The 11,523-nt window shown below is 28.7% G+C and overlaps 1 protein-coding gene across 2 annotated transcripts; it reads left to right on the top strand.

Moving 5' to 3' along the window:
* The first annotated feature begins 4,524 nt into the window (after window positions 1–4,524).
* Window positions 4,525–9,831, top strand: LOC145195086 (CDP-diacylglycerol--glycerol-3-phosphate 3-phosphatidyltransferase, mitochondrial-like). 2 transcript variants are annotated; one of them, XM_090095573.1, is made up of 6 exons: window positions 4,525–4,840; window positions 5,457–5,534; window positions 5,690–5,964; window positions 6,203–6,783; window positions 8,315–8,385; window positions 9,334–9,831. In XM_090095573.1, the coding sequence occupies exons 1-6, from the start codon at window positions 4,607–4,609 to the stop codon at window positions 9,385–9,387; spliced, it is 1,293 nt and encodes a 430-aa protein (XP_089951699.1). In that variant the 5' UTR covers window positions 4,525–4,606; the 3' UTR covers window positions 9,388–9,831. The 2 variants fall into 2 exon arrangements, with proteins under 2 accessions (XP_089951699.1, XP_079928983.2); XM_080072857.2 differs by lacking the exon at window positions 8,315–8,385.
* The last annotated feature ends 1,692 nt before the right edge of the window (window positions 9,832–11,523 follow it).

Below are 11,523 nucleotides of genomic sequence, written 5' to 3'. Positions count from 1 at the left end.
CCAAAAAGATTACATTTTTTTTAAAATGTAATATTTTTGGGAAACTCAAAAGATTAACTTTTTTTTTTTGTGGTAATGAATTTCTAAATATACAATGCGTAAATTCCACACTGAGCCAAGTGTTATCTCATACATGACAGTGGTTTATTATAAATTGCTTATTTAACACAATCTAAAGTAACACCAGAAAAAACAGGTTAGTTATTTTCCTCAATTTGTTTAAAAAATGAACCAATAATTAAAAGCCCATTTTTTTCAACAAGTTCTCAGATATAATAAACAAAAGCTCAGCATAATTGGTTGGACGATTGTCGCATCTTAAACGACTTAATGAGAAATTTATAACATGAAACATTTATCAAAATTATGTTCTTTATTGGATATGCTCAATGAATTTATCGCAAACACAAACCATATTTCTTCAAAATGTGTTAGAGATATTCTCGCAAAACATTTAAAACCTCTCGAAGAAGCAAAAAGTTCATTAAAGGCGTGTCACCATATTTTATATTAACAATTAAAAAAATTGAAGAATTTGTAGAAATTCTAAAAATACTAGTTTAGTTCTAAAACTTACAATACTCTATTTTCATCATATTTGGATGAGCCGTACAGCAGTAGCCAAAGAGCCTTACAGAAGTTGTCAAAGAGCGATGTGGATCTCCGAGCTGCAATTTGCCGATTAACTTTACTATAAGTTTGGTAAAAATTCCTTCTAAGAAAAATTTACCAAATTTTCCAACGAAAAAATGTTTTGCAACCTTAACCCGTCCCTCTCTCCCCCCTCCCTCCGATAGAATTACCATTGATGGACATTCGTTTTTTAAAAAAATTTTTTCCCTTCCATTTGCAAGCCTTGCAAATGCTTCGTAAAAATGAGTTGTAACAATGCTTCTTTAGTTTTCTAAAAAAAGTTGTGAGAGTTTTAGTTATTTATTGAAGAAATCACAAATCCATTTTCATAGTTTCAAAGTTTTTTCTCTACTCTCTAAATAATTTAGTTTTTGCGCTACCCTTAACAAAATATCTTCAAATTACCTTTTTTCGTCACCAATAAAAATGAGTAAAAACATATTAGAGTCATTTTACGTCAATATAACAAGTTAAAATCTAAATTTTAAGATGCATTTCAGAAAGGGTTTAATTTTTAAATCTGAAAATTTGAACATCCCATCCCGAGTAATTCTAAAGATATTGTTTCAAAACGTTTGCCACACAACAATCTTGACCCCCTCTTGCCGTAAATAAATTGTGTATTTTTATCATTAACTTAACAAATAATTTCTCTGATTAGCTGAAAGTTGGTGTCTAAGGGAATTTGAGCACGAAAAATCTTTTAAGTTTGTTGAAGTTTCAGGGTAAAAACTGTATAACATTGCATTTTTTATTTTTAACATTTAAACTTAAGTTATACCCATCCCTTTGATGAAATTATAAACGTCAATTTCGACTTAATAAGACAAACATTCTTTGGAATTATCAAAATTGGTAAATCTATTGTAAATTAAATTTTTCTTTTTTTTTAAAAAAAAAAGAAAAATTTAATTTTTAACCAAATTGATATCATTAAAACCGAACATAGAAACATAATACACGTGGAGTCAGATGCTCAAATCGCATATTTTATAACTAAGCCATACGTTAAAGACCTTTCGTGTAAGAAGCTCATAAGTCGCATCTATTGTTTTAAACTTAAATAAAAAAGGCTTTTTTAAATATGAAATGTTTTACTTCGAACTTACAACTACAAGTGTGGAATTGCATTAATATTTTTCTAAAAAAATGTTAAAAGGGGACAAAAAAGGTTGAGGAATCACTAAACTAATTTATTGCAGAAAGCTCAATCTTAATTCTTTGATATTTATGACTATGAGGAGAGAGAAAAATCCATTTGAGGGCCTGGAACTTTACGAGACGCAAAAAGTTAAAACAGTACACCCTCATCATGAAGATCGTTTTAGCATTAATTTTGGAAAAAAGAGACATCAATGATGTTTTTTTTTTTTTATAACGCGACAAGCACAAAGGAAAAGCTTGTTAAGGTGAGTGTTAAAGCTTTAGTTGTTGGTTTTAAAGCTTTTTTCAATATGATATTAACTTTAGAAATAGAAGAGACGAGGTGACTTTATAATTTATTTTTAGGTGTTTAAATGATTTTCTTAGAAACGGTCAAAAAAAACTTTCACCAATGTTGTTCCCTGGACACCAATTATGTAGTAACTGCAATGAAGAGGAAACAAAAAGCGCCAAAGCTTTCAAAAGCCAAAAGTGATAAAGTTTTGTCAAGATTTAGACAAAGTTACAGAAGCCACCTCTTATAATATAGAAAATTCAAACAGAAGCACCCAATATCAACTGCTAACTCTGACTCCAAAGTCTGGTTCCATAAATTATGATCCTGAATATTTTGAGGTAGCAGGAATTAAAATTTGGTAAAGCACGAGACTTGATTAAAATGGAAAGGCGTTTTATTAAATCTAGATACCAAAGAAAAAACCATTTCTAAACCAGTGTTAAGAAAAGTTGCTGATTTTTATCATGATAACAAGCTTACAGGAAAATAAACTACTTAACTAGTATCATAAACCACCAATTGTAAAAAAGTCTTGTACTAGGCAAAGATGAAATGATCTCAAAGCTCGTATGCAATGCAATTAACAATGACTGCATGATTCATAGATACCAAAGTTGTCCTTTAAAAGTATTCCTGGATTTGAAACTATTTGACTTTATAAGAATTAATTCATTTAACCAATAGAAAGCTATTGATTAAACTTAGCTAATCACGTAATCAGCAAAAATTGATTACTACAAAGTAATGTTGTGTGAATCTATTGACAAGCTTACTTCACACTCTTTCATAGCCAAGTTCCAAACCAAGTATTTAAAAGAAGTGAAAGAAAAACTGAAAAAAGTCTTGCATAACGCTACTTGATTTTGTAGAAAACTATGTGTTTGTCCTTTAAGATGAAATTCAAAGTTACAATTGGAGCAAATTTAAATACATCTTGCATCCAGTAGTACCATTTAACCTCTACGTTTTTGACACCAAACACATATTTACAATTCCACATCTTATCTTCTATCAATAACTCAATCTTCAAATTTGTTATTTAATTTCCCTTGTTATTTAGTTTCACTCAACAAATTTATTATTTAAATGAAATTTAAATGAAATGTGTCAATTGAGACAAAATCTTTCTGCTTTTCTTCAGAGGACAATAACGCTTATTTTGTGTATAAAGTTTAAACTCAGGACAATAAAAAAAAAACTTATTTTGTGCATAAAGTTTAAAATCAGGATAAAAATTTTCCAAAAACTCATCCAATAATAACCAAGATAAATTATTTTTAAGGGGGTTGCGCTGCACAATATAAGAATTACAAAAAATTAATAAATCTTTGTTATCATAAAAATGATTTTAATATTGATGCAGAGTGGACATTTTTCACCGAAAATCATGAAAAATCGGTTTACGATGAAATTGGAGAGGTTTTAAAAAGTTAAGAGCAAATGCGAGTTTGCAACGATCTTTAAAATGAGGAAATTTTAAATACCTATAAAATTTTTTAATTTTGTGTAATTCGTAATATTAATCGTATTATTTTTAACAATATTGATAAAGTAAAGTTGATTGACATTCGTAAAAATCTTAAGGTTCGTTCTCTAAAGTATGACAATCTTAGGAACAAGAAGTTTTCATCAGTTTAGCAGTAAATTATTAGGTTTAAACAGCACATGAGAATTCAAGTATGCCTGAATGTTTTACCTTTAAAAGTGTGAAAAAAAGCGTTACAAAATTAAAACCAATGTATTGAAACTCAATGAATTCATTTTATACTTTTTTAATTCATTAGATTGGAATTGCGGAAGAGAATAATTTTGTTAAAAAAGACAATAAAAGCTAAATTTTATGCAACCACATAGGAGGTCATTGATTTTTATTGCGTCAACGAAAGGCTGGCTAAAATTTATTTTTAAATATTAAATTAAAAATGTTAGGTTTTTGTTTTTTTACCTTACCATTTCAGCAATTTTAGATTCCTCGATTTCATATTCAATTTTCAGCCTATCAGAGAAATTTTTTAAAGACAGATTAAAGTGAAAAATTACTTTTTTTCGCAAGAGGGGGTCGCGACTATTGCAATGTGCTGAAATTTTTTATAAAAATCTCCGGAACCACTTCGAAATTTTTGATTTTTATTATCTGAAAATTCTAAAAACCAAATAATTCTGAAATACACGGTGACATGACCTGGTTAAGTTGACGTGGTAATACCCTTTAGTAGTTAATATTTACATGTAAATATTGCTTAAATCTTCACTCCCCAAAGTGTAAGGTGCAATCGCAACATTTATCGTTTATCTTTTGGTTGAGGCACAACTTTTTAATTGCCTATTACTGCTAGTTTAGAATAAAAATCTTTTGTTTGGTAAACTCTGTGATTATCAGCATTTGTAAAATTTAAAAATATTGTGAAAAATAGTACGTTGATAAGAAAAAACCTGCTCAAATTAAATGAGATCAAGTTTTAATGAGATATTTTAATTTTAGTTTAAAAAAATCTATCAAAAGTATATTTTGATATTTGCAAGTAACATGCCATGCTTTTTTGCTGTTGTAAGACTAACATTCAAGAATTCTTAAATGGCTCAAAGTATGTTTTTAAAAGAGGTTTATTAATTTCTTCAAAAAATTTCCAAGAAACTAATTTGCAATTTTTGGAATTGAGTAAAAAGTGGTTTTATGGAATTGAAAATACAACCCCTGTGTTTTTGGTGAATGGTGCAGATATACAAGTTCTAAGTCACCCAGAAGAATTTTACAAGGAGTTATTGGTGAGATAAGTTCAATAACAGAATTGAATTAAGTTTGTAAATGCATTACTAAATTAGTAAGAGTTCCCTGAAATTCTGTCAAGCTCTTTTTATTTTCTTCGTTCTGTTTTTTTCTTTCTTTGTTTAATTGTAAAAAAACTGATGACTTAAATAATTGAATTAAGGACTTTCCTTTTTGAAGCAGATTGATTAGTATTTCCTAAATCTTTTTGTCTCATGTTCATATAAGAATTTCTAACTTGAATATAAAATGGTTTGTTAATGATAAAACAAAATGAAAAAAATAAATTCAACACAGTAAAAGATACATGTGATCATGCAAATTGTTATAAGCTTAAAATATTTCTCAAAATGTTTTCAGAGGTTTTGAAAATTTAAAATGGGATAGCTCTCTTTGTAAAAGGTGTTTGAGCCTTATGTCTGATTTTTAAAACTTATAGCTTTAAATATGTACTTTTTTGTATTGAGTAAAATTTAAAAACTTTCCACCAAAAAAAGACCACATTTGATTGCAGCTTGCAGGAATACAAACTTAATAAATCATGCTAGTTAACAAAATAAATTTAAGTATTTTAAATTTCTTTATTTTTAAAACTAAACAATGCTTTTTTCACAGCATCAATCAGCAACAGCTAGCAAAAGAATTTCTTTGGCATCCCTTTATCTTGGCAATGGTCAAAAAGAAGAAAAACTTGTAGGTAAATTTATTATTTTTTAATATATGAATTCTAAGATATTTAAAAGCAGAATGAGTGATAAGTTGTTGTTGATGTTGCAAGTTTGATGTGTTAAAATATATTATTTTCTCTGTGTTAATAACTTAATTTTTTAAAAATGTTTTTGTTGTAGGTTCAGGAGATATATGACAACCTCAAAAGACAAGAAAACCCAATAGAGGTTAATATTCTGCTTGAGTACACAAGAGGCTCTCGAGGAACTAAAAGTTCTCGCACCGTTCTCCTTCCTTTGAAAAAACAATTTGGATCTACAACAACAATTTCATTATTTCATACTCCTAATTTACGTGGTTTATTAAAAGCAATTATTCCACCACGATTTGATGAAACTATTAATGTTTCACATGTAAAGGCCTATGTTTTTGATGATACTTTGATTCTGAGTGGGTTTGTAACTTTACTTTATTGATTTTAATGCTGTAAGAAAGAAAAAAAAAAATTTGTGATGGAAACACGCATCAGCAATATTTTTTATGAAAACAAGCAATCAGCTTAAGGTTTTGTAAATATATCAATGATCATTTTTCTCTTAACCTTGAATAAGAATATTTTTTTAAAAAATGATATTACTTAAGGAATATAAAATTTCCTTGAGTTATTTTTTTTTAATCTATTTTTATTACAGAGCAAATTTGAGTGAGGATTATTTCACAAACCGTCAGGACAGGTATATTGTCTTTAAAAGGAACAAAGAACTATGTGATTTTTTTCAAGATCTTATTAAGACAATCTCCTCATTTTCATTCACTCTTCAAAGTAATAATGATGTAACTTTTGCTTACTCTTCAATCCATCCTTATAAAGGAAGCAAAACTGGCTTCAACAGCTTTGCAAAAAAGCAGTTATGTGAATTGACGGGGCGTTATAGCAATAAATTTTCAATTGTTGATGCAGTTAAATCAATAACACAGCTAAAGTTAAATTCTTCTGTTACTGCTGATAATTTGCATGCTTCTAACAATGTTCATGACACTTTGGTATTTCCTCTTTTGCAAATGCGAACTATGGGAATATCAACTGATGAAAGGGTTACTTCAAATATTCTTTCATCTGCTCCCAAAAATGCTAATCTAACACTAGCTACTGCTTATTTTAATCTCACTGATAACTATTGGTCCATGTTACTAAGCAACCATGCTCAAATTGTTAAACTAGTTATGGCACACCCAAAAGCCATGGGTTTTTATAAAGCACCTGGTCTTGCAGGTAATTTTTTTTGTTATGTAAAAAGTTTTTCTTTTCTAAATAATCTGCTGAGGATAAAATCTGTTTCTTTGAGCTTAAGTAATTATTACACATTTCTTTGAACTAATTGAAGTAATAGAAATTAAATGTTATTGAAAAGAAGTTAAAAGAAATCTAGTTTATCCAAAACTCTGATTGTGAAAAGGAGTTTTTTTTGTCAAATGAATCAAAAGCATTTGATATACATTTAGGAAAATCCTACCCTGTATCTATTGAAGTCCTAGCAAAATACAAATGAAGAATGAGATCACTTTCCTTCTTCTCTCACTTTTAAAATGATTCTGCAACCACTGTATTACAGATAAATCATTTGCATTATTTGATCTTAACTTTTTTTGAATTATTTTTCAATCTTTTAATCCATATTTTAAGTTTTTATTCTCTTGTTTTTTTAAGACAAATTTTGCCATAACAAATTATACTTGTTGCTTCAGTCATTTTCATAAAAGTTTCTGGAGTTCTTAAAAACTTTTTTATGAATGAGTGAAAATGGGGTTATGGGCTTATGCTTTTTAAGCATTTTACGCATACATACATACATACATACATACATACATACATACATACATACATACATACATACATACATACATACATACATACATACATACATACATACATACATACATACATACATAAATACATACATACATACATTCATAGACACACATATTTACATACATTATGGTTTTAAAAGTAACCTAAGTAACAAAATGACACTGGACTTTGATAAAAATTTAAAAATCTCATAAAAAATTATTATGTTAAAAAACATTTATAATACTTATATTATAATACCTAAAAATTTATTATATTGTATTAAAAAAACCCTAAAAAAATAGACTTTTTCATTCTTTGAGTAAAAAATAATAGTTTTTATCCAACAAAATCTAAAGTATTATTTCTTATATAAAAATAGTTATTATTTTAGCAAAATTTTATATAGTTTTGTTTTTTTACAACCCAGGTTGACCCACTTTTGAAGATATATATTTAAAAAGTATAAAAGATATATTTTTGTGTGGGTGTGAAATTAAGAATTTCTAGAAATCTTTTCCTTAAAGTGTTTGCACATACTTTTAAGAGTACTGCGGTTAGGGTTTTTTTAAAACTACACAGTTTTTCTTTTTTTTTATCGAATACTTAAGCAGAGAGTGATTGAAATATCTTTCATATTGGCACACATACCTTTTTGTGCTATGGCAATAATCAAGTTAAAAAAAACCAGTTGCTTTTAAAAAATAACAATTTTTTTTTACCACTTTAATGCTGTGTAAAGTCACCCTAGGATATATAGATGGGATATTTAGGTGGGGTATATAGGTGGGATATATAGGGATGGCTTAGCACAGCATTTTTGTAATATAATATATTACAATAAATTTTTTTACAATATAATTTAGCATAATAAATTTTTATGTATTATAATACTTTTTTTTTATATAGCATTTCTTTACGAGATATTTCTGCTATCTCTAAAAATATATTTTAGGTGGTTCTCAAAATCCAGTGTCATTTTGGAAAATTTTTATTGAGTATTATAAAAGAAGAATAAGACCAACAGTAAGTAGAAATAGTAAAAAATGTTTTAGTGTAAGGAGTTATTTTTGACTATTTGTACGTTTTTACAGTTATATTTAAAATAGATTAGATTAAAAAAAAAAAAGACAATCAAAAGCATTCTTAACTTTCCATATAAACTAATTTGGAAGCCAAGATTATGGTTAATAAGTTTGGCTATTGCGTAACGGAAAAAAAAATCTGAAAAGTTGCTATAAAAGCATCAACGTTTTTGTAAATACCCCCTCGCCATGCAAAGTGACTCCAAATGACTCTGAGCCAAAATTTGTAATATGGAATGCAACCATCTTTTTGCAACACAAAAATTTGTTCCAGGCTTCATACCCAGCAACCATCGAGTCTAAAAAAGACGTCTTTTAGATGTTTAAAAAACGTTTAATACGTCTAAAAAACATATTTAAGACGTCTTTTTTAGACTAAATGTTTGCTGGGTAAGATCTGTTTCCTAAAAACGTTTAAAGCAAATTTTATTTAGGCACTTTTTAGGATTTGCTAACAAGCTATGACGTAAATTTCAATGGCGAAGAAATATTGAAAAAAAAATTTAAATAATCATAAAAAATCTTCAAAATTTTTTGTAAAATCTGATTTAAAACTTAGAAAAGATTCAAAGCCAAATCATTTAAATCATTTTGGTAAATTGGGGTAATTTTTTCGGTTTAGAAGCAATTTGTTTTTACCCTTTTCATAGTTTTTTTTCCTTACAATCTCTTGTAACTTCTTTCAGGATTAACTCCATCTCCTGTACAAAAATCCTTAATAATAATTTTTCTTCAATTGCGATATTTTTCTTTAATGATCAATTTCTTCTAGGAAAGAGTTGCGAGTCGTTTTTTAAGCTTCTTTTTTAAAAATACCCTGATTTGTAAGCAGATTGAAACCCAAACCTTGACTTTGCGTCATTATTAATTTTTCTTGGTCTCTCTTTAGGAGGAATACCAAACGCATACAGTCTTATATCGAAATGTCGTTACAAAGACTTAGTAAAGCGCAATCAATGTGAAAGAATCCAATTTCTTGAATTTCACAGAGAAAATTGGAGCTTTCACGGAAAAGGGTTGTGGTTTTACCTCGAGAATAACTTCAATCAAGACGAAAAACCGCACACTAATCCAGACCCTCTGAATGGTTTGTCGAGCGGTCCATTATTGACATTGATCGGATCTCCGAATTTCGGCAAGCGTTCTGTTTACCGTGACATGGAAGCTCAAGTAGGGATTATAACAGTTAATAAAAGTTTACAATCGGACTTGATGAAGGAACGCAATGATATGCTGAAAGATACTACGTGTGTCAACATGAAAACTTACGATGAAGAAGAGAGAAAGATAAGTTGGTGGGTTTATTTGATAACGACATTTATGAACGATCAGTTTTAGCTTACGTTGCCATAGTATCAACCTCAAAAGAAAAGAAATGCTTTATGCATCTCTGTGTTGTGTTTTATTCAACTCTTCCTTCTGTTCAATTCAAACTCTTTAATTTTTTTTTTTTTTTTCTTTATCTGTCTATCTTTCCACCGCAAATGATTCGTGTGGTGTATTACATTCGTACACGTGCCCTTTCGTCATAATGTCGGATGATGTCACGTGGTATTGATATTTAATTACCTTTTGGTCGGTGAATCTGTTCGGTTGTTCGGTTGTGTTATGACAAAAATTTATTTTTTCTCTGTTATAGAAAGTCAATGAACTTTCTGATATGAGATTCAGAAAAATTTGTCTTTTTCAATTCCAAAAAATTCCCGCACCAAATGAAGTTTCTGAATCTTACTCAAATCTTAATGAGAATTAATAAATGATAGGTTTGTTTAAATAAATTTGACGTTCAAATTTTTTTAATTAATTGGAACCCCTTCCCCCCCCAACCCCCACCCTCCATCACAAATATTATTACGTGGACTATCTAGAATTGATTTGTCCTAAATCCACTGATCTCTATAATAACTGGATAGCGCAACTCCGAGCAAAACTTCTATTTTTTTGACGCCAAAATCGCCATATTGGAAAGCCCCAAAAATTTAAATCCCGTGAGCTTTAAGTTCTGTTTTTCGACTAATCGCTTTAAATACACAGTATCAGTTTTCAGCGTTCTGGGGCTTTCCAATATGGCGATTTGGCATCAATTTTGATATTAGAAATGCGCTATCCAGTTATTATAGAGATCAGTACCTAAATCCCATTCGTTGTAAAGGATTCCTTAGCTTCCGAAAAATTTAACTCAGAAATTTCATCTAATAAATTTTTTATGAATCTCCTCTTTCAACCTTGTTTTTAAAACCAGGTCTACTACTATGCAGCTAGGATGAAAGAGTATTCTAGTTCCAGTGCGATTTCTTCATTTAGGAATGAAGAAGTAAGAAATAAGAGCATACATGGGTCGTGAGTTTAATTTGGAATTTCATTTGGACGGTAACTCACGCCATTTAATAAGTGAATATTTACGTTTTTTTTTTAAAAAAAAGATCTCAAAATGAAATTTAAAATCTTCTCACTCGCTATCTTAAATTTTCAACAATTTTTATTACAATTCTTAAATGCACCAAATCTTAAAGTTTTGCATATCATCACATCATTACTTCATCTTAACGTCATCTAGTAACTTGTAGTTGAAAGTGGGTTTTATTAAGGAAGTTAGATTGAAAAAGTCCAAAACATGTTTTATGATTTTATTAAGAATATGTTGGTAACCAATGTACTGTGATTTATATAAGCCTCTGCTGTCGATTGCATTTTGTAGTTTGACAACGACACCATTCAGTCCACTGCTGTTGTTCACAAGATCATTTTTAAATTTTTCAATGCATGAAATTCATTCAACAAGCTTTTTAGTTCATTGAAAATATCTTGTGATGATCTTTGGTGTACCTAATTTACATTTTAGTTATTATATTTAAAAATTTTTAGTTTAGTCAATTTGAATTTTTTAATGAACTCTACGCACAAAAAAAAAAAAAAAAAGTGTCTTGAAACACGAGGTTTGTAATTTTTTTTTTACCATCAAACTGCTTGCTAAACAGCTGATTGTGATGATGATGAAATATTGATTCCATCTTCAACTATCACATAAAACTGCAGCTTTGTTAAGACTTTGTTAAGACTTTTTTTGTCACCAGCTTAG

Source organism: Hydra viridissima, unplaced genomic scaffold, assembly GCF_058129835.1.
Source record: "Hydra viridissima isolate aposymbiotic clone 2 unplaced genomic scaffold, HvirCarnegie_v1 scaffold_8, whole genome shotgun sequence".
Classification (NCBI taxonomy): Eukaryota; Metazoa; Cnidaria; class Hydrozoa; order Anthoathecata; family Hydridae; genus Hydra; species Hydra viridissima.
This window is presented reverse-complemented; position numbering and strand designations above follow the sequence as displayed.